General features: G+C 37.5%; 1 protein-coding gene across 3 annotated transcripts in view; it reads left to right on the plus strand.

Moving 5' to 3' along the window:
• KCNK2 (potassium two pore domain channel subfamily K member 2) overlaps positions 1-23,449 on the plus strand; it is a 122,088-nt gene that overhangs the window by 55,344 nt on the left and 43,295 nt on the right. For all 3 annotated transcript variants that reach the window (XM_042884691.1, XM_042884696.1, XM_042884703.1), the window contains one exon: positions 7,592-7,709. In XM_042884691.1, the coding sequence (XP_042740625.1) occupies positions 7,592-7,709 (118 nt within the window). The remainder of the gene's footprint in view (positions 1-7,591; positions 7,710-23,449) is intronic.

Here is a 23,449-nt window from a genome sequence, read left to right on the forward strand (position 1 = left end):
GCTACCTGTATAATTTTTTAGAGATAACAAGTCAAAGATATGCAAAGATTTTGTTTTCAGCTAAATCTGACATTTATTTATACAAATTTTAAATCTATTAGCTAAGCCTATTAAGCTTGAATGAAATTTTATTCCTTCTTTGAGTCACAATGTTGACAGACATTCTCAGTCCTGTGGGCTGCAGCCTGTGGGTCTCTTAACAGGAATTTTTGGAGGTAGTCTGGCACATACCAACTCAAACCATAAATACTCTTTGTCTCTATATTTTGCAGTTGCTTTTGGTCTCCCCAAAAGGGAGCAGGAACCATCCCATCTTGGTCTGGATCCTGGCCTGCAAAGAAGCAGGTGCTTATCTTTCATAAGCCTTAGAGCTTTGGAAAGATTGACAGGCTAGCATAAAATAAATTGATGTTGCAGTGAATTTTTTTTAGCTGAGGATCCAAAATACCACTGCATCAGTTTTTTTTTCTTTTTTAAATGTACAAGGCCATACTGCTGCATTTTGAACATGAAGCTTATATCAAATTGCAGCTACCAGTCCCAGAGCTGCCTGCTAGTAGTATTGATTAAGCAACATTGAATTAATGACTTTTAAAGCAATTAAAACTTGAGGTACAGGAGCTGTAGTTTTTATTGTTACTCTGAGCATATGTCAGGTCTCAGCAAGAAGTTTGTCCCTCAAAGCACTTGATCTTATGTATTCTTATATTTAAATACAGAGATAGTCCTAGCTGGTGAAGAGAGATTCTGCTGCTTTTTTTTTTTTCTCCTGCTAACCCTGCATTACGCTTGGAAAGATTAGAGTGGTGGAAAGGTGATACAAGAGTGAAATGGCAAAAGGGACAAAACAAAGAAAGAATAGTCACTCATCTTCAAAGATCAAGGCTTATGGGGAAAAACTCCACAAGGAAGAGATCTCCAACCAGAGCACCTTCCCCAGCATCAGTCAGCCCTTAAATAAGGTCTAAGAAAGGTGCAGCCAGCTTCCACCCCTTCTGGTCACACAGCTGGATTGCCTTCACCTGTGCTTCCAGGGCTGAGCCAGTGCTTTCCTCAGGTGATCAATCAGTGGTTCAGGCTGTGACTCAACAGTTCTCATATATACTGCTAGTCAGTATTCACCCCAGGACATCATGCCTGCTTCTTTCTCATCAGAGAGAAATATTCAGGAAATATTGTCCAAGCTATTGATTTCTTAAATCAAAGACCTCCTGGAGGCACCTATGTTCTTAACCTCACCCTGACCTGCCCTGCACAGATATCCACCTGCTGTGGTTGGGCCTCGTAACCAGAAAACAGGTAGGCTGTGGAGCCCCCAGCATGTGGGTATGTCCTGCTCTGGATTGCTCCAGTTCCTGTTGTGCTCTTCCAGATGGATCTCTTCCTCTAGCTCTGCTCTCTGTACCGAGGGACATGGGTTAGTGGGGAAATACTGGTGGTAAGTGAATGGTTGGACTGGGTGATCTTTGAGGTCTTTTCTGACCTCGTTGATTCTATGATTCTGTAATTCTCTCAGTTCACAGATTGGGGAAATTTTTGCCAAACTTTCTGTTGCCTTGGGACCATTCCCATTTTAGCATGCTGATAGGATAGTTCCCTCTTCTGTAGCTATTTTCTTCATGCTCATTAAACCTAAGGGAATTTTTAAAGCATGTGCTCTTTACCCCTCATGAGCCTAAGTGCAATACAGATTTCTGGAATAATAATAAATAGATTTTTAACCACCCTTATCACTTCTCTGTTTGAGCAGGGTAGTTTGGGGTTTGGGCTCTTGAATGATATATTTAGTTCAGAGGAACAGTTTTCCAGGACCCAGAACCTAGCTAGTTTGAATGCATCTGAATGACAGCTTTTGTCTTAGAGAGGGTGGCAGCTATGACTCACTGGTAAGTCAATTTTCCTGAGCAGCTGTCTGAATAATTCTGCCTATCTTTAATCTCAAGAAGCAAAGTAAGATCCTCATCTCAAAATGTGTACATACACATATGTGTATATATAAATGTGTACACACACAGAATTTTATATATGTATTCTGTTGATTCTACATATTTTAAAATATAAATGTTTTTCAATATCTTCCTGTGTATCTTTAGCTTAAGAAGATTGTGAACTTAGGGTGTAAAGAGCTTTTTGACATGCTGAGCACTCCAGAGCAGATTACAGTCGTAAGTTAGATGAACGAAAAAAATTACATCAGTCATAGAATTACAATACAAACATCATTGCATTTTTTTAAAAAGTAGGGCTCAAAAGCGCAATCTTTGAGAGAGTGGAGAGTAAGTTGCTGAGTGTTAAAAGCATCCGAATGTGCCTCTGAACAAAGAACTGGGATTTCCGTCCTCTGCAAACCAAAGGTGAAATGCCAGGTGAAGGATCTGAGCAGTAGCTGGACAGCATGAGGTGTATGGTACACGGGAGAGAGAGGGAGTGCTCTTGTAAAAAGGAAGAATTCCAGGAGGAGAGCTGGGTTTCCAAAAGACTATGAGGCATTTTTGATTTTTTGACACTGCTTGTTAAATGATTCGCAGGAAGTGCAAGGCAACTCCTGACAACCTGGGGAACGGAAGAGCGCATACTCTGTCTTTTATCAGCAGTATACTTTGCAGTGAACCTATTTTAATTTTTGGACAGAAAGGCTGAGGGTTATGAAGTGTTTTGTTACATCTTTTTAGAAAAGTGACGTGACTGGTACAAAAACACGCATTCAGTGCCTGATGGAGGACGAGAAGGTGAGAAAGAATTAGGGTGGCTGGTTTGAGATATGCTTATTTCTGTAGGAGACTACCGGAGGCTGTCGTCCTCAGTTTATAACCTCTCTGTATTTGTTGTACTGAGGATCCCAGTTTAGTGGATGTTGCTCCATCACCAACAGGCTTGCTTTTGTTTCTCATCTCCATTGATTCCTTGCGGGGTCAGAGGAACAGAGGTTGAAATCCCTGACCTAGGAGAATTGTCTTCTACTTCCCTCCCCTCTTGCCCAAATAGCTCCTTTTTGAAAGCCTAAATTTATGTGATAATTTGCAAGGGTAGGTCAGTGTGGTCTCAATGGATAGTTTTCTGCTTGAATAAATCATGATGTGATAACACAAAACTACACAATATATTTACCAGAAAGTGTTTCTAAATTATATGGGAAACTGGCATTGAATTAAAATCAAATTTAGTGTTGTTGCTCTCATTTTCCCTGTGCTCCAATTTCAAGCAAACAGCACAGGGTGAATGCAGGCTTTATATGTCTTTGTGGCTCAGTTTTTGAAAGTAGCATGAATGCCTGGCCCATCTGCTCTGCAGTCAAGCATCTCCTCTCTTCTCTCTGATGTTCTACTAAAGCTTATGCCTGGATAGGGGTGTAGAGCCAGGTAGTTTGAATGTAGTGTGAGTTAATACCTGAATGCACCTCATGCTTATATTTCAGATACAGTACAAAGCGAGTCTAAAGATCCATGTGATTTAAAAAAAAAATGGGAATTAAGTTCCTAAAGTTTAGATACTTAGATACTCAGTTTACTGTCAAAAAAACCTCTGCATTTCACAATTGTGACGACAAATAAAAGCAAGTGGTGAAAACACTAATACTTTTGTGGCAAGCATATGATATTATTAAAATGACAGCACATAGAGACCTTGATTGCATGCTGTGTGCTGGGGGACCTCTCCTCTGCTCAGTCCTCAGACATCTCATACAAAACAACTGGTAAACGAATACACTCAGGGAAGGCAAGTGAAAGAATCTGTATGGCTTAAGAATGAAAACTGTCCATGTTCCTATAATAAAGCTAAGTGGTTCTGTAGTGCTGAAGTAAAACCAAGGTTTAAGTCAGAACCTAGTTTGCACAGGGGATAATAATAAGAAAAACTAGAAAAATTGCCTCTAAGGCTGTTACTGAATTGTATTGCTGAAAAGAAGAAATTCCCATCTTAAGATCATGAAGTGTTTGTTGGCTACAACCTGATATAAATGTAAAGATTATACAGTTTTCATGATTCTGACTGTTCTGGCTGTTTCAAGATTGAAAGCAAAGAGTTACTTATGCTGCTGTATATGTTAGGATATTCCAAAGAGTTCAAATGACAGAAAAAAAAGTTATAAAGGGAGGAAAGTCATGCCAAATTTGTGACAAATGAAATGGTTGTGTTTGCTCTAGCAGTAAGGCAACCGTAAGGAGAGAAAACTGGAGATCAAGAATAAAGTAACAGAGAAAAGTGGATCTAGCAGTACTGACTGTAATAGGATGCTTTTTAAGTATGGAGAATGAGATCCTGGCCCTTAGTGAATTCAACAGAAAACAACTGTATGAAGCTTAGTTTTTATTCCAGGCTAAGGAAATGCTCCAATAGTCCAGCTATGTTTGTGCCAGCTATGTTATGTAGTCAAAAAGAAGATGCTGCCCTGCAAATTGTGCCCCGACATGCACACAGGTAAAGGTATTTTCTTTAACGTTATGCTTAAGAATAGTCTTAGATGAGGACCTGTTCACAGGAACTGATCAAACTAAGAAGGACGGATGGCGTCCAGTCCAAAGACTTTATGAGATAGTGTTATTGATCACAGTAAACCTGTGACCTTGTTGTTTTCAAGCCCTTCATCCTTGTTAGTGAGGATGACTTATGGATGACTGTGAAGAAATGTAATGAAGTAGCTTTGTTAATGTTTAAGGCTGGCTTCTCCCAAACACAGGACCCACAGAGCAGAAGGCTTAATAGTGTGTGTTTGGAAACTTAACAACCAGATGATGAAGAAGGTATCATGTGGCCATTCCACACTAAAACTGTTTTTAAAACTGTGCATAAGTTGCATCAGTAAGGTACAGAGAAGGTTGATGAGAAATACTGGCAATAGAGAAATACTGATATAGAAGATTCAGTGAGCTTATTTAAATAGGTAAATAGTTTGTTTAATAAGAAATGGTTTTTAACTTGGAGAAGAGGTAGGTGATGGGTCTATAAGATAGTAAATTTCTCTGATTAGACAAATAAGAAATCTCAATTCAGTGTTTCTCATAAGATCTTTATACAGTTTATGACAAAGCACATAATAATCTCGAAGAGGAAGTGCTTATTTTTTAAACAATCCAGCAGCAAGTGCTGAACTCATTGTCACAATGTGTCTTGGCTCCCAAAATGCATGTAGAAGACTCCAAAAGTAGTGAAATTTGTGGTGAAAAGATCCACCCCGAACAATCTTAATACCATGCAGCCTCCCACTCAGAGTTCCTAAAGGTGCTAGTCAGAAGCTGTGTGAAGAGAAAGCATCGCTTGCCTGCTTGCCCTGACTCTACATTCTTTTCCTAATTAGCTGTTGGCTGAAATCAAAGACATAATAATGGCTAATTGTCTTTTGTAGCCATCTGTTATGTTTTGTCAGGACTAACCCAACAGAGCAATTTTGGGTTAAGCTGTTTCTTTTTTCCTTTAATTCTGTAGTTGTAGTATACTGCAGTTAGGAAATGCATAGCTTTAATGGATCTTTGATTGCTTTGATGAGCTCGCCTTTCATAGAGAAGGCATTGATGTTGTTTGGCTTCAAAACTTTATGGAGATGATATAAAGTTCTGAAAAATTTTTACATCTATATAAAAATGGGTCATCTTAGACTGCCTAAACAGGTGCTTTGCTCTGTCTAGGGCATTCACACAGTATGCTGAACTGTAATAAAATATGAATGTTTCTATAAAATTATATTGATCCAGCACTTTACCATATGATGTCCTCACAGAAGTGCATGTTCCCACTTGCAGGTACAAGGATTTATGATGAAAATTCTTAGTTCTCTAAAATGAAACAGTACTCAAAATGTATTCAGTAGGCTTCATAATGCAGCACACTAGGGTATGTAAGTTAAAGGAATATCTGTATTGCATGAATTCCAAAATCAGTATAAGGGCTGGTTTCCATATGGGGCTTAATCTGATATGTTTCTTTCTAAACTAATGAAAGCACTTGCCAGTACTTAGAGTTGCCAAGTTGTATGTAATGTATGAACACTGAAGAAGCATTTTTCCTCAAACTGAAAGGAAAATTCAACTCTCTTCCCCTTCCCTTTCCCTTATTCTTTTCTTCTTCCTCAGTAGGACTGAATACTCCACATCTTGGATGTCTTGCTTTCTGGTATTTCAAAGCATTTTAAAATGAAAAGTTGAAGGTATAGAAGGTAAAGCAATGCAAATTCTATGTCAGGTTACCCCAGTGGGCTTTCTACTGACACCCTGGGTGCTGAAAATGGCAGTGGCATCCTCATGGTTTCAGAGATGGCTGCTTTGTGCATCTGAGCTTTGGCAATGGCAAACTGGAAGCGGTGGATTTTCACTGAGATCCAGTCATGGAAAATCAATGGCCTGGTGATTCCAGCGTTGATGTTTTGTCATGTCTATCCACATTAACTGACTTGCACGGGCACTATTTAGAAACAAAAATCATTTAACTGGCAAAATATTTATCTATTTTCTGATTGAAAAAAAATATTAATTCTGCAAGATAGCCTTCTTTTGAAATAGTAAAACAGTTTCAGAGGGCTTCACTCAGAGCAGTTTCAGAAACCAGAACAGTGGGGTTTCTGCCCACACACAAAACCATTCTGGTCTACTCTGTTGCTGAATGCCTTTATCTGCAAAGTCATTTTTGGACAACTCACCAAGATGAAGCTTTTTGTTAGTGAAAATGTTCATTTTAGCTTTGCAGGATTGCTCCCTGTGATGTTCTTTTGTTAAACACTGATTATTATTATTATAATGTTCATGATTATGAAATAAATCTCCTTTTAAATATTTATTGCAAGTTTAAAAATATGTTTTCTTGACATGTGATGTTTAACTGAATTGCTGGTGTATACCTGCAATGGAGATAAAACAGCATGGGAATCCTCTTTTTGTGATAACAATGTAAGTAGGTGACACTGCCAGTATAGAAAATGTTTCATATTTCTCAACATTCTGAAAATGTCATAAATGTCATCCTTGCTTATTTCAGCTGCTGGAACTGATTTTTTCAAGAACAGTATTTATGAAGTATGTAGTTGTATAAATTTAGAGAAGTACACATTTGGTACTTGACCCTGGATTTGCTATTGATATAGTGGAGGTTTTATGTAATTATACACCTTTCATTACTGAAAGATCTATTTTAAAGAAATATTTTAATTATTTGGAGTTCATTTGATCTAAAATGATGCATGGTGATGTTTTTCTTCGAGTTTTAAAATGAATGTGTTTTAAAAAATATATTTGCTTCACTAAGTCAATAGAATAATATTTTGGGGAATGTAATTTTGAATCTTTGTCTAATGCACATTTTTCTTCATCAAAATGTTACAACTGTAAAAATAGTTGTTTGTCACCTAATTAACATGACTCTTGTAGATTTTGTGGATTTTGTGTTCGTTTTGCCTTAGTAGTGTAAAGCTTGCAGCTCACTGACATGCTCAAGTGTATTCTGAGCAATAAATCCTAGCCTGGCTGAATGACAAAACTTGAGCAGCTCAACACAAGTCTTTTTGTGGTTTATTGCTTGGGTTAAATAAATTACTTATCTTAATGTAATGTATATTAATATCAATGTTTCATGAATATTGACAAAAATCTTTTTAAACTTGCAGCAAGTAGTGGCAGCAATAAATGCAGGAATCATACCTTTAGGAAACACATCTACTCAGATCAGTCACTGGGACTTGGGAAGTTCCTTCTTCTTTGCTGGCACTGTTATTACCACCATAGGTAGGACACAGCTTATTACCTTTTTATAGTAAATGAGCTCAATCTCTTTTGATTTCCAATGTGTGCATATATTTGTCAATGGTATATCTTCCAAATCTTCTATTTATTTATTATTTTTGAACTAGAGTTATTCTTTAGTTTCAGGGACAGAAGTGAGAGCTGTCTTTAAGGATCCCTAGCTGAGTAAATAGCTCTGCAATAGAAGACAAATATTATTGTAGATTTCTGTGAGGTGATTAGAAGAGGCTATGGAAACATTTTCTGGGGGGAATTTGGTCAACTGTGTAATTATAAGTGTTAAATAGGGCATGATTTAAAGCACATATGCATTAAACCTTGACTGAGATGTATGGAATTTCAAGTCTGTATAATCCGACTTTATGTTGTTAAAGAACTAAGGTTTGAGTAAGATAACAACATGGTAAGGATTCAGTTCAACTTATTCAGTTATGAACACTGTGTTGGCGGGCAGATTCACATCCAAGAGCTTACTCTCAGGCTTCTGCTGCATTCAGGAAGGTCTAAAGCTGTCAGGTGATTTGACCATGATCACAAGCCCACTGAATTTTCTGCATCCTTTCTGCACATAAGAGCCACTGTCCCTCTGGGCGTGGTGTGAGCAGGAACAGCATTTGACCTTTCAGTTTCTTCCCCTTGACTAGAATATAGTGCACATGGTAAACAGTTCAATGGTGCGGTATAACTCCCAAGTCATAGAATGGGCATCCACAGTGGGGACTGGAAATTTGAGGAAGAAATCAGATGAAAAAACTTAAGATCTACATGTCTGAGTAATGTGTAAGGAGTTGTGATGTTGTGCAATTATTATATATGTACAATTTATATGCATATTTTGATGAAAGGTGTGTTCTTTTTACGTACTTTTTTCTTCTTTATGTACAATGCGTATGTACTATTTTTTGTATGTTTATATACCTGCATGTCTATATATATGTGTATATATATATATATGTATGTATGTATAAATACTGCATGTATGTGAAATATTTTTTTCACATCCAGAGTAACTAAGCCACAGTTTAGTGACAGTGAAGACAGTAAAATTCTGACCTTACTGAGGTTTCCAGGAAACTCACTGATTTTTTTTAAATATTGAAAAATTTAATTTTATCCAATTACATTGAAGGCAAGCAAAAGCCTTGGAAGGATATCTTTACAATCAATCTCATTACTGTCTTCTGACAGCATGAAGCTTGACATCGTAAATTTATTTTCTATTTTAAAACTGCATGTTTATTAGAACTGGCAATACATTTTGCACTTCACTATGGTTTATTTCTAGATTTTTTACTCTTCAGGATATTTTAATTAGAGCATGTCATTGTAAGTGTCCATGGTACTGTGGAAAGTGCTTAATGTTTTCAGTTGTGGATAGGGATAAAAAGTATGAAAAATATTCAGGGACTTAATTAATTCAAACATTATTTTAAAGCAGTGGAACATTTTGTTTCACATTTTATTTCATTTCTAAATAAAACTTTAAGGTCTTTCAGAATCAAAATGTTTCCTGATTTAATTTATTGAACTGATTCCACCAAAACATGTGTGAGTCCTGTGTGGAGAGAGGGCCATCTGCAAATGGATCCAGCCCTGTGATCCACAGTCCTCAGGAGACAAGATAACCCAATAGGAAATACATTGAAAATTAATATTTCAGGTCATTTCTTCAAACCAGAGTAGTCAGAATCAGGTCACACCAGGCAACTGTAAATATGTATTTCAGGTTTTTTTGTGATACAAAACATGAGAAAATGTAGGAAAAAGTCTTCTGAGAAATATTTAGGCATTGGAACAGCAGTGCTTTTCATCAGAAAGCCTTCTGATGAGACTTTCTGATCAGTTGCAGTTTTGGGCTTTTATTCTTAGGATCTCTGGACTGTACGTGTACATTACAACTATTGCAGTTTAGCATTGTCTTGCTGCTGTGAGCCATCTTCCTGGTGGTTCAAAGGGCTTGTGATATGACAGAAAAGTCAGCTGTCATGAAAAGCCTTTGGAATTGTGGATCTCCCAGGATAACAGCAACAGGCCTAACAATTGACTGCGTTTTCCCTTACTCTTTACGTTATGACATGTCATCAACTGCTTTTGTGTTCAGAACATGATCTTTTCATATCTGAGTAGCCTTTTGAATGTGAAAGCATTCCTTCCAACTTGGGGGCATATGTTTATCCTACAATTTGATATTTCAAATTCTCCAGAGTTTAAAAATGCTGTTTATGAGCATCTCTAGAGAATTGCCATGAGTTTCAGTCAAACGCTACAGATATTCTGTGAACCAGGACATGACCTTGTAAATTCATAAAACAACAGAAATAATTTGTAAAAGTGATTTATAAATATGAATGAAATCTTCAAATACTATGTCCTTTAGACTGAATGCCTCAAATAAGCACTTGAATAGAAGAAAAAAAAAGATTGCTTCTCTCCACAGAAAATGATAGCTTTCCAGTGTTGCAGCAGATTCTCTGGATTTTTAAACATCTTATTATTATGATTTCTCTGTAAAGAACGCTCCTCCTGCTGATATCTCAGAATCCAAGACATTTCAGTGAAACCAGTAGTTTATTTATAGATTATATTTTTTCCAAACCCTTCTTCAATGACACTACCACTTGCATCCCTAAGATAATTGATTCCTGGGGAGAGAGAATCATAAATAGAACTTTAGCATTTACCTAAGCAACAAGTTATTGTTTTACAGTTATTGTTATTATTGTATCGTAGCAATTGTAAGGTTTTAGGTGAAAAATATTGACCGTGTATTTTGATGGCTGTTGGCAGCAGTCCAGAGTTGTCTGTCCTTCTCTCTGCTTTGGATCTCCTGGGCTGCTGAAGAGCTCTTGGATGGTGACTTGTAATCTGTTGACAGTCAAAGCCAGCTAGCAAAAGCAGAATTAACACCGGAGAAAGCAAGAAATGATTAGACGTTGTATTGAGGGATGTGGTTTAGTAGGAAATATTGGTGGATGATTGGACTGGTTGATCTTAGAGATCTTTTCCAATGGTGATTCTATGATTCTGTGAATGTTAGTTAGATGTTTCTAAAGATGTGGATTTAGTTGAGAGGTCAGAGCCAAACAGTGTCACATGACTCCATTTAATAGAGAAGATACTTGATAGCTTTTTATACCGAGTCTGAGTAGACTGGTTTTGGCTTTGCGTTTGCTATTGTAGAACAGCAGAAGACTTGTTTCAAGAAGTGACCAGGCTGGCTATGAGTTTGGTTTACTTAGATGTTTTCACTAGTGATTGTGTTTCTAGAACAAACATGGCTCATCTTGACAAAGAACTGTGGAGCACTGTGATTACTCTGTGTGTATGGAACGCTTTCAGATAGTCCCTAATAGGGAAAAGAGTAACAAAGAATAATAGGAGTGCTGACATTGTTTATGGAATATGTTGTTGGATTGTTCATTGGGATTCTGTGCATGCTGCTAAGCGCAAAATATACTTCTTTTTTTCTACCAGAAAAAAACTGTATTATTTGGACCAAATGTCCAAGGAGAAGAAAAAAGAGGATTGAGAGGAAAAGTGTGGGGAAAAAAAAGAGTAACTAAATAGTAAAGCTGGAGCTAGTGCTGAGGAATTGTGGAAAACAATTTTTCTGTCTCACCTTTTTATTGTAAGGGCTCATTATTGCTTCTCCAAGTACATTTTTATCCTCTAGATTATTTTCTTCAGTAGATAGCTTAATTCGGGAACAGGCAGATAGTACCCTCTCTGCAGCAATTTGTATTTCAGGTCCTGATAAAGCTTCCTGTTGGCAACTGGGTAGGAAATGAAACCCCTCTTTTTGCAATCTAGAAAAACAAACAAACAGAAAAACAAAGTAGACCTACTGAGGTGTAGTGCTTAGTGATCTCTCTCACAAGTGACTGCTGCTCTAGCGCATAAAAAATGACAGATTCTGTATCATGAAGACTCCTATTGATCTTCATTTGAAATAGCTGTACTATTTCTGCTTCTACTCCAGCCAGTCTGTACTGACTTTTTCAAGCATCACAAGCAGAAATATAGCAGAGGGAACTTACTTGGATTCCTGGAAGATAGAGTATCTTGAATAGCCGTTGTGAGCATGTCAGGAATGACAACAACCTCACCAGCAGCTATAGTTTCCTGGAGCACATCTTTTCAAACAGAGCTGTGTCTACATGAAAGTGAGTTCATGGAGCTTTGTGAGTACTAAGCACAAGAATACTTGGCAGCTGTATTGGTGTCCAAGCATAGTTGTTAATAGCTTCCTACAAATCAAAAGGGGAAGAACATATCATTCCTTTTTGTTCTTTTCCCCTTTTTTTTCCACCAGCTGTTGACTTTTGAACCCAGACTTCTCATTGGCACTTGTAGCTGGACCTCTGGTCTAGTCCAGTTATGTCTGAGTTTTGCTTAGCTTTATATAGCTAGCTATGGAAATATCGCTATGTTGGTTGGATCTGAAGCCTAGTAACTATTACAAAGTGCAAAGGGATGTGAATCTATTTTGTTGTTGTTAAATTAAAAAACAATAAATGAAGGGAACTATTTGTGAATATTTGTTTTAGGGAACAGTTGTGAACTGCAAGCACTGGAACACTGAAAAATGCTTAATACATTTGATTGGAAATCTGAATATGTTTTTTTACTTTGAGATTTGCAATTAGTTATGCAGTTTCAAAATGCAGTTCCACTGTAAGGAATATCTTTTTTTCCCTGCCATTTTCCCATTGCCTGCCCCCAAGCTTTTCTTGTGAAGTCAGGGTATTTCATAAACTATTATTACGTTGCTTATTTATTTAAAAAGAAAATAATCCTGCCACTAAATCTGTCCCTTCTGGTGCCATTTCACTGCATTTTTGAAATACAGAGTATAAGAATAATGCCTTGATAACTAAAATATCCAAAATATATTTGTTGTTACAAAAGAATAAATATTGTTGATAATCAAAATGTATTACCTATTATGCCAGATTATCATGCAGGTAAAAAATTGTAAGTGATGCTACAAAATGTGTTCCCTTAGTTCAAAAAAGTAAGGAGTATCAGAAACTGATGTTAGAATAGTTTTTGTTTGGTGCTTTGTTTGTTTTGTAGCTGCATTTGCCACCAAGGAAGAAATGTTTTTTTCTGAGCTTTTCATGTGGTGTCACATAATTTCAGTGAAACTATCAGCCCTTAACTGTTAAGTCTTCCTAGAAACTTGCTCTCCAATAACTCATAAACAAAAGAAAATTCTCAGATTATCTGAAATGCTGTTTTTAAATCAGTTTCAACTAGCTGCCTCCTAAAACTTTTGTGTGGAGATATGGATTCCTGTTTCAAAAACTTCTGCCTTCAGACTTTCTTTTTAATCATTTTCTGTTGTTCCTCCGTAAGAAACCCACATCCACCTACATTGAGAACCACATTTTGAGAACTGAAGCAGAACAAAGCCATGGGAGTATTGCACCTTAGTTATTTCCAAAAGCAGAGGCTATTGAAGATGAGCTTAAAACATTCATTTCGAAAGATATCTCCAATTTGCTGATCAGAATATAAATGCTGGTATTTCTGTGGCTTGTGTGAAAGAAAGGGAAATGAGGGAAAGCAAACGTTAGAATAAAGTGCTGGTGCCAAGGTGATGAGAGAAGGGTAATGAAAACCTTCTGAAAGTAAATAACATAAAATATATTTACCCAAAAAGTATTCTGGTGTGTGATTTCCCCCACCATAGCGGTGTTTAGAAATACATCTGGGACTGCGGCTTATGGGAGCTTAGTTGCATGGTGGACATTGAAACGTAATGGCTTTTGAGGATCTGTTTCTCTGAAGAGTCATCAACTCAAAATCATCTTCTTTGGCTTCTTTTCCAAAGCAAGTAAGGTTTCATTGAAGTAGAGTCAGAAATGTTGTCCTCAACATGTAGCCTGAACGCATGTCCAAATTTCATATAGCTCTGAGAATGGATGTATATAGGGGAAAGCTGAGTATAACCAGCTGATAAGACCAGCAGCAGAGCAATGCAGAAAATAAGTGATTAAGAGTTATGATCTGGTATTGCTGGGGAATGAGATAAGAGTGATCCTTCCATTATTTACTCTGCCTACCCAGGACTGCACTGAAAGCTTTCGCTGTCATACAGTGATTTCACATCTGCTTGCAAAGTGTGTTAAATATGTATGTCTCACCTGACTAAATGTCAACAGAGATGTTTGGTTTAAAAATATCTCTCAAAAATCTCTTCAGAATTCCTTCTTACTCTCAGTTAGTGCTGTGCTTACCTTCCCTTCCCCACACTGTGGCTCTGAAGAAGCTTGAGCTAAAATTGTTTCTTCGTCTCTCTTTTTTCCAACCTATTTTTTCTCTTGTAATTCTTTTGTTGCTCTTGTAAAGAATCTGACCTATTGGCTGTTATTGGTTGTTGACAAATACTGGCTCACCTGTGGATTTGACACCAACTTTCTCCAAATATTTCATCTACTCTGAGCTTACTCTTTTTCAGAACTGTAGAGACTAAGCAAGATTTTTCCCCTTAATTATTTCTCCCAGGCAGTGAGCAGAGAGAGTATTACCACTGTGCCCTCAATTTTCTCCTGCATTTGTTCAGACAATGCAAAAGAGGGTTTATCTGATCCTGAGGGTGAGGAAATAATAGTTAGACTGCATGAGGTTCCAAGGCAATAAATTAGGATAAGATTGCTGGGAGTAACAGAGCCTGGAAAGTGGTTTTGGAAGGACCATGGTGAACAGCTGAAAGGAAACTACATTAGATGAAGAGGTCAGTCAGAATGATATTGAGGGGTTGTATATGAAAAAAGGCATGAGCTGAATGAGAGAAAAGAAGGTGAGCCTCACTGACCCAAAAGACTGAGACCAAGAGACAGAAAGGATCAAGTGTTCCCAGTGCATTCTGAAGTAGTCAACAAGGCTAACTCTAAATCATAGAATCGTTGAATATCTAGAGTTGGGAGGGACACACACATATCACCGAGTCCAACTCTGGGCTCCACACAGGACCACCCAAAAATCAGACCCTCTCTGTGAGAGCGTTGTCCAAATGCTCCCTGAACTCTGGCAGGTTGGGGCCTCTTCCACAGCACTGGGCAGGCTGTTCCGGTGCCTGGCCACCTTCTCTGAAAGTTAATGAATGCAAGTTTATGAGATGACGAAGATTATGGGAGCTTTAATTGCATATATAAAAACTATTTTTTCTTCTGGCCCCTTTGTGACACACAGGTGTCTGGTAAGTTGGAGGCACTTGCATGTTCTGTGGGCCATAGACCTGATACTTCTTGTGATACTGTTCAAATTATTAACTATATTGGGAAAGCTTAGGGTGATACAGCATCTGAGTAGTCTGAATGTTCAAGAGAATTTGTTGACTTGGCATGGATTAGGAGAAGAAATTTTGCTGTAGTTGGTACGAAGTGATGCTGTATCTTGAGGTAAGGTAGCATCGGTGATGTTCCATATTATCTTTCTTTTTTTTTTTTTTTTTGCATTGTTCTTTTTGCATTTTTTTTAGCCTTTTTATCCCAATTCATAGAACTAAAAACTACTTCTTTGTAAAATTGAGTTTGCAAAGATATTTGTACTTGGAAAACTTTTTCCAGCCACCTGGCATGTTTTCAAAATTAATGTGATTTCATTAAAACATGGCTTTGTCAAAATAACCTTTTTATTTTCACCGATAAACTTCCACCCATGCAGCACTGATGATTTTATTTTAGCGTGGTGTCTATTTCCTTGCATAGAGTTGTACCATTTTTACAGTGCAGTGTTCTTGCACATTCTTACCTCTTAATCTTCCTTTTCCTCAGAAATTGCAAACAAATTCCTGGCTATCTAGCTTTCTATCCCTTTTCTGTATCTTCAACAATTTCCTAAAAACTACACTTAGCACAGTTCTGTTTAAGTGTTGCTATGAAGTGAAAGCGTCAATTTGTCAGTTGTGACACAATCCCCAATTTACACTGCAAATGAGCACTGAAATTTTCACAGCTTACTCTGTTAAAGCTAGTGTGCTAATGGAACTGGATTTTGTTTTCTTTATTTAGATTTCTCATCACCAACTGATCATTGTAGAGTTTTTGAGCCTCCCAATCATGTTCTTTTTCATTTCCAAGTTATAAAAGCTTGTTGCTATCAATAAAGGAAGGGCTGCCAGGAAGAACCGCTGAATACAGTTACGCTCTTTGCACAGTGTTAGGATGAATGAAATTATTTCCTGCTTTCCTTTTTGTTTATTTTTATAATTGCATCAGAAATGGTGCAACTAACCACAAGAACCTCAAATCCTGTACGCGAACAAGAACTATGGGATGTTGGAAAATTCAGGAAAAAAAAGTAAACTTTTTGTGCTTTATTTCAACTGAACAAGAAGTCAGAAAATTGGAACCACTGAATGTGTAGTGGATAGAGGCCAAAATAAAAGCACCTGTATGCTTTTATGTATGCAGTGTGTACATCCCAACAGAATGAGCTGTTTGTAAATTCTGCTTTAAGTGCGTTAAGCTGTTTACCATGATATGCTACTTTGTTTACAGCTGTTTGCACTTTTTAGTTGAGTTACTAACCAGAACCAGCTTTTGAAAAGGGAAGGGCAGCCATAGTCAATACCAGATCATTTATTTTTTTGTTTATTTATTTGTTGTGTGACTCCACAATATATTTTTAGCATGTTGGGCAGTAACCTTGATTGAAAGTTAAGCTGACCATTTCAACTGGGATTTCTGCCTTTTCTAATCACCTTAGAAAGCAAGCACTTATTCAGGTGCCTTTAGCAGAAAAGTTTGGGGTTCTGAAAGTTTGAATGTTTCCCACTGAGTGCCTTTGCGAACTGGCCAAAAGGTAGAAAGGTACATTCTTTCGTACTAGAAAAGGGCCTACCCACTGTATGCCTTCATCTGTTGCATGTTTGTTTTATCCTGTTGACCTGAATGTAGGTAGTAGTTGTTTTTCCTCCTGCAAATTAAGATCTGAAAAAGATTGGTTATGTTGTACAGAGGTTGTGTTTAATGCATAGATGGTGCACTCCCGATCCCCAGGTGTGCCTATGGGTGCTCTGCCTGGCTGGCTTGGGGAAGTAATGAGTGCTCACAGAGAACAGCTGGGGCTCAGTATTCCTTGCTTTACTTACTGTAGAACTAGCATCTAACAAAGATGGGTCATTTGGTCAGGGTAGGCTTTCTCTTCAGTCAGTTGCATACTTGTGAACTGGACTGGAGCATTCCAATCACTGTTGCCCACGTACTAAGCCAGCTTTCCGTAGGTGTGCTTGCCATATGCACCATCGAGGAGATATATTTGTAGGCTGCATCTAGATTGGGAAGATGGCTGTGGTATGAAAATATCTAAAATGCTGTTGAAGGAACTGGCAAACAAGTAAGGAGATTAAGTTAGTGTATTTTATAGACATTTTATTAATCTGGAAGTGAGGACTGCCATGAACTTGAGACTGTTTAAGTTCAATTTGATTACATTCCTCCTTGTGTAAAACATGCTTTTTTGTGTTACTTTTAATTGTAGCAATGGCTACAAATGTCCTGTGGAGCAGCACAAGACAGAGAACATGCTTCTGTGAAGTTACAAAATGGTTTACAGTTCTATTTAAAATAAAATATATACAATGTCTGTAGTAGAAAAGCTGAGTCACAGCCTGAAGCAGTGATTGAGCACCTGGTGGGAAGGCAGGGCCAACCTGGGGAGCTCAGGTGCATGTGATGTACCTGAGTGACTGCACCTGGTGGAGCCAGAATCCACCCCTTCCCAGACCTCCTTTAAGGGTTGGCAGTTGGGAAGGTAAGGGTATCTTGCTGGAGATCCCTATGCACCTGAGGCTTTTTGAAAGTAAGCAGCTTCTTTTCTTTATTTCTGTGCACATGGCTGTTGTACTTTAGTAAATCCTCACTTGCTGCAGTGTAGGACCTTCCTACTCTGCTGTCACTGCTGTGCTTTGCATCATGTTATAGTGTATTAGGCATCTAATCCATGTAACCTCATGTGAAGAAGTAATTCTTAAACTTGGTTTATGGGTTATGTTTCAGTAATATTTTGAAGATATTTACTTTTCTTCAAAGTATATGGAAGGGAATTTGTACTGACAGGCTAGAAGGACAAAGGTTTGTTAAAGAAAGCAGTCGGTAATATAACATCTGATGTGTTGTGCTACTGGCGCAACAGGGAGTAAAACAGCATTAAAGCATCTACTGGTGCTTTGTAAGTATATGTATATATTATATACATTGAGAGATTTCTACATATTATAGACTTCTCCTATTTTCAGTGTCTTGGTTCCATTACAACAATAACAAAAAGCCACACACACACACTCACAAAAAAAAAAAAACCAAAAACCAAACCCCACCATGAAAAACCAAAAGGGAAACTGGTAAGAATATCACCTTTTTTGCAACATTTGGATCAATCAGTGGAACTGTAAGCAAAGCACAATGGGTGCTGCTGCAGGCTTGACTTGCTTGCATCTCAGTTTGGGTGAGCTGTCTGTATTTTTCATAAGTACCTTTTTATGTTCACGGTAATGTAGATATAATCTATGTGTGTAGTTTTTCAGAAAAAGAGAACAAAATGTTTTAAAAACTGATTTAAGCTGCTAATGCAAGTGCAGTTAAGTGAAAAGGATATATTCTGATGACTTAAAGTATTTTTATTTAAGAGGAATTAGGTGGTGAACAGTGCAGATGAGTCTGTGTTTATCAGCTGCCTTTTCCTGGTCACTGATTTTGACAAATGAATCCTTCAGTGCTTTTCCAGGTGTGGATAAAATAACTCGTAACTAACAGAAAGATAACTATCTGCTGCGTGTAAACTAATGAACAGTAAATATATGGGGTAGTAGAACTATTAGCCTGTAAAATGTATGATAAGTAGTGTTTTGTTTTTGAGGCGTTCTTCTGTGAGAACGTCTTGTAAAATTTTAGTCTGGAGTTGCACAAGAGGGTGATGAATAATGTAATTTTCTTTTAGTTAACTGACATTTTGGAAGTCACTCTGTTCTAGCTGAGGCTGTCTGATTGGTGTGTTTTTGTTTTTCTCTTTATTTATTTCACAGAATTGTAGGGGTTGGAAGGGACCTCCAGAGATCATCGAGTCCAACCCCCATTTTTCATTTAGTTTGCAGGAGAAGTAGTGAGCAGTATTGTTTGATAGTTAATAAGAGTTTAGCTTTGGCTTTTTGGTTCTGCGGGGAAAAATCTGCAGACAGTTTCACCATTGTGGCTTCATTAGAGATGTGCTTTTCTTCCTGTTCTGCACGTGTGGGATTCTGATGTTTTTCTTGCTGGACTGGTAACCAGGGCCAGGATAAGGGATTACTTTGTACAGACATCTTTATGTTCCACACAGACTGTGTGAATTTGATCCTCACTTGGTGGACAGGAATTTGATGGTAATTGTGGTCCCAGTGAGGATGTCACCTGCAGCTATCTTTAGTCAAAACCACCTGAAATAAGTAATTCACTGTGTGTGCTGTGTGCATGGAAGTATCAGTTTAATATTTGGTTAACTAGATGGGAACTGTCCAGGAATGTGAGTAGGAAAAACCTTTGCTGCATTTTATAAAATACTTTAATTCTCAAAATTAGAATTCTAATTCTAAACTGTTTTATTCCTGTAAGCTTTGAATTATACACTTTGAAATAAGTGTTTCTTATCTCCCAGAATATCTTGAGGATGTCTCAAATTGTAAGAAAAGAATTGTAAGAAAAGGGAGTTAGCTATGTCACTTTTGGGTCCTCTCTGGTCTCTGATGGCTGGACTCCAACTGTAACTACTGAATAATTTACTGCTGTCATCACCTCTTGCTACAGAGGTTTTCTTAAATCTCTTTTACTTTCTCCTGGCGTGTAATCTGAATTAAATACTTATCAGGAAGGGCTCAATGAAGCTTGCTGGGCTGGCAATCTCTTTTTCTGTAAGGTTGTACAACTTGCTTTTCGTTAAATAATTTATTTTGTATCTTAGTAGTTTGTTAACCCTTAAGAAGTTTCCCCATATGAAGAGACTGCAGAGCGGGGGGAAGTTACCTCTTTACCTGTGGTTGCTGCTTCTTCTTGTCCAAATTTAGACTATTTTAGTTATTTCTTTTCTTGTAGTGCTAGCCATAGTGAGAATTATTTATTATCCAGCAAATCTTCCAGCCTTCATTCTTAAATTATGTAATTGGATCATGTGTTGGTCATGACTGTCTGTGTTCTTTGGGTGGTATGGCACAAAAGCAGCTATGGGGGAAAACATGGATGGACAGCCTCAGTTCACATGCCTTTGAGGCTTTTTGCTGTGTGTTGCTTCACAGCAAACAAATGATTGAGGAACCAGCGTGGTGATTGCAATGTGTTGTTTGAATCCCTTGACTGCTCTCCTTCATCTGTCTTGCTGATTTAGACCACAAGCTCTGCAGCTGTAGTACCAACATGAGCAAGTATCCCCGTTGTCTGTATTGATCACTTTAACTGATGACACATTAGATGATACCACACAATATGTAGCTACAATTGCTAAGTGTAGTTATGGAACCAAGAAAAATTCCTTCATCGAGGATCCATATAATTGCGTAGACTTAATCTAATTCCACATGATAGTTGAATAGTAGTTTAAAAAACAGCCTAGTTTAAGAAGACTGAGATCTGTTTTCCAGTATAATGGTGTATCTTTTAATATTGCTTGATAATTTTTTATTTAAATAAGGGCAGGTGAAATCAGAAGCTATTAGAGCCTTTGCTTTTAAGTAGCATTTCCAAGGTATTCAAGGTATTCCCTCTAGGAAACAACATCCATGATTCTAATAGCTCAAAAAGGTCTTTGATTACATACGGCTAGCACCCACTCTAACATCGCACCAATTTGACCTGCTGGCACTCTGAGTCTAATTTTAGATTTGCTTTTTGAAATCTGCCAGTGTCATCGCTAGGTTAAGCCCTTTCTCCTCTTGAAATGGATCTGAAGATGCTAATTCATGCATGGCAGTGCTCCTGTGGGAGGCAAATAAACTTCTGCTCTCTGGCTTGCTCTGTTCTTTTCCTCACATAAGAAAGAATGGTGAATGTGAAAGGATATAAATTAGAGAGTATAAACCTTGCTCCACATTTGGACTCTACAATTGCAAAGTGTAATTCTTCAGCCTGAGGAAGGAGAACCTCTCTGACCATGTATCTGTTTGCTCTCTGGGCGAGCACTGGCCGCAAAAAGTGTGATTACTAGATCAAGAGTCATTATCTGATTCATTGCTCCATTATACACCATCATGACTGAGAAATTTTTAATTTTTTGATATCTCTTTATGAACTTTATTGATATTCAACAGAGCCCCAAAGTGATATTTTCTTATACTTCACAAAAAAAAAAAAAAAAAAATTAGTTTTGCATTTTTCTGAAATGCTGTATTTTTCTGTGAGGTGATCTCTCTTCACACAGATAATCTGCAAACCTATAAATCTGTAGTGGTTTATGACAGATTCTTATTAATATATATATATATATATATATATATATATATATATCGTTCATCCTTTTAAATAGCTTTTAAGTCTGCACTTGCAATTGTTGCTGGCAAAATAATTACCCTGAACTTTGATGAACCTCTGAGTGCTAATTAGTAATTGCTGTTGAATTGTTCAGATTTTTTTTATCTATAAACATGAAATACAGATTAGATATTTAGCTAAACTAATAATCCCTTTTGTCTGAAGATTTAGAGAAGTCAATATTCTATACTCTTCATTTTTAATCCTGCAGCCTTGAAAATATACTTTTCTAAGGATTGGATGAAAGGAGCAGTAGCCAGCATGACTCTGCTGCAGTAAACAAAGAAGGAATTGATGTCATCAGAAATGTACACACTTTAACTGAGCAATTGCTACTAGGAGGGTGGTAATATCAAAATACAGTGGAGATGCTGAAATGAAAGGATTAAAGATATGTAAGTGCTGCAGAAGCTGTGGTGTTAGCAATAGTGTTTTTGTTAGGTCTGGCAGAAAGAAGGGGGGGAAAAAACATCTGTCTCTTACTGAAGTAGCTGATTTTGAGCTAGCACATGGGGCTTGATACCAACATTTTTCTTGCTTTTTATTTTTGTAGATGTATTGCAGGAGCAACAAACATTTGCATGGACAGATTCATTACTTGAATGTGAGAGACTGAATTTTATGTTGAAGGGTACAGTACAAATTTGGGATTTTGTGCAGTACATTTCATTGGTATGAAAGAACATGACTGTTGCAGAGAGTAAGGATCGTGCTCCATTTGAAGGGCGAAGATGCAGGAACTGCAGTTGGCAGATGAATCAAACTCCAAGATGTACTAGAGATCATAATAGGAAAAATAATTTAGAGTTCTAGGTTAGGCTTTCTTTTTCATGATGATGATTAGAATTAAGTAATGAACCAATTACTTTTTTACAGAAAGAGAAAACATTTGTAGGGAAATGCACCTTACTAGAGGCACACAAAACAGCTGGAAGAACAGAAAGTTTTTTGGGCATAGCTGAGGAAGGCCTCATTTACCCTAAATATTTTTCTTATTGTGGCAAATGCTCCACTAACAGGCATTACATTTTTTTAAAATCACAGTATTTCACTATGTTCTTCCATTTTTCTAACTGTGGAAGTGCTATTATTATGCCTTTCTAGAACATGTTTGTACCATGCTGGAAATACTTAAACTCATATCCCCACTTTCATAGTAAAACACTTTAAAATGTTTATTGTTCTTGCTTAATTTTAAAAATGAGATTTTCATAATGATACGCTGCTGAATCATCATACAAATATCAAGTGTAACACTGACAGTGGAGTTGTGGACATTCATCTGTGCTCCTCATTTCTCTCTTTTTCCAATCTTTAATTACATTTCATATTTGGATATTTAGAGCATCTCAACCTTAGTGATTGTCCAATATTTCTCTGAGTGGTAATTTATAGGGACTAATTTGATAGAATTGTTCTTTCCATAATCAAGAGATCAAGTTCAGAAAAAGTAAATTTAGAGAGATGATTCATAAAAGATAATGAAGCATTCAATATTATTTGTCAATCAAGACAAATCACATTGCATCAGCTTCCACAGTAGAGACATCCTGTCTGCAGGCTCTGGATAGCTGAGAAAGCCTTGTCCTGTACTCTGTCTAGCAGAGAAAGAAACAAAATGTCTTTCCCTATAACTATCTGTACAATGGGTCTTTTCCATATTCATGTCTCATCAAGAAGTTTTATCTAATTTTTCTGAGATGAACCGTCTGAATATTTGGGTAGCATTACACTCTTGCTCTTTTTGAACCCTACGTTTGATGAAAGTGTGTGCGTATATATGTGCATATAACATCATCCATCATGAAAGCAGCCTGACAGTCTTGGGCATATAAGTTCCCTTCTCACCAGGATGCATGCAGCAGTAGGCTGCGTGCCTTTACTAAGGATCCATGCTGTGATGAGTTTCAAAAAGGCAACAGATGGAGGCACTCGGGATCATGTTGGATGGCACCCTGGGCAGCCTGAGCTGGTGGGGGGCAGCCCTGCCCTTGGCAGTGGGTTGGAACTGAGTGGACTTTAAAGTCCCTTCTAACCCAAACCATTCTGTAATTCTACATCATGACAGCTTGCCACTGGCTGGCCATTCTCTCCTGCAATGGTAAGATAGCTTATGTGCTGGGTGTAAAGGTAGAACTACGTTATTGTCATCCTGGCATGCATCCAGTTCAGAGTTCTTCAAAACAGAAATTGGTGATCTATTTAATGCACATCTCTATA

The sequence above is a fragment of the Lagopus leucura genome, unplaced genomic scaffold (assembly GCF_019238085.1).
Source record: "Lagopus leucura isolate 7727_CA_CO unplaced genomic scaffold, USGS_WTPT01 Super-Scaffold_73, whole genome shotgun sequence".
NCBI classification, from domain to species: Eukaryota; Metazoa; Chordata; class Aves; order Galliformes; family Phasianidae; genus Lagopus; species Lagopus leucura.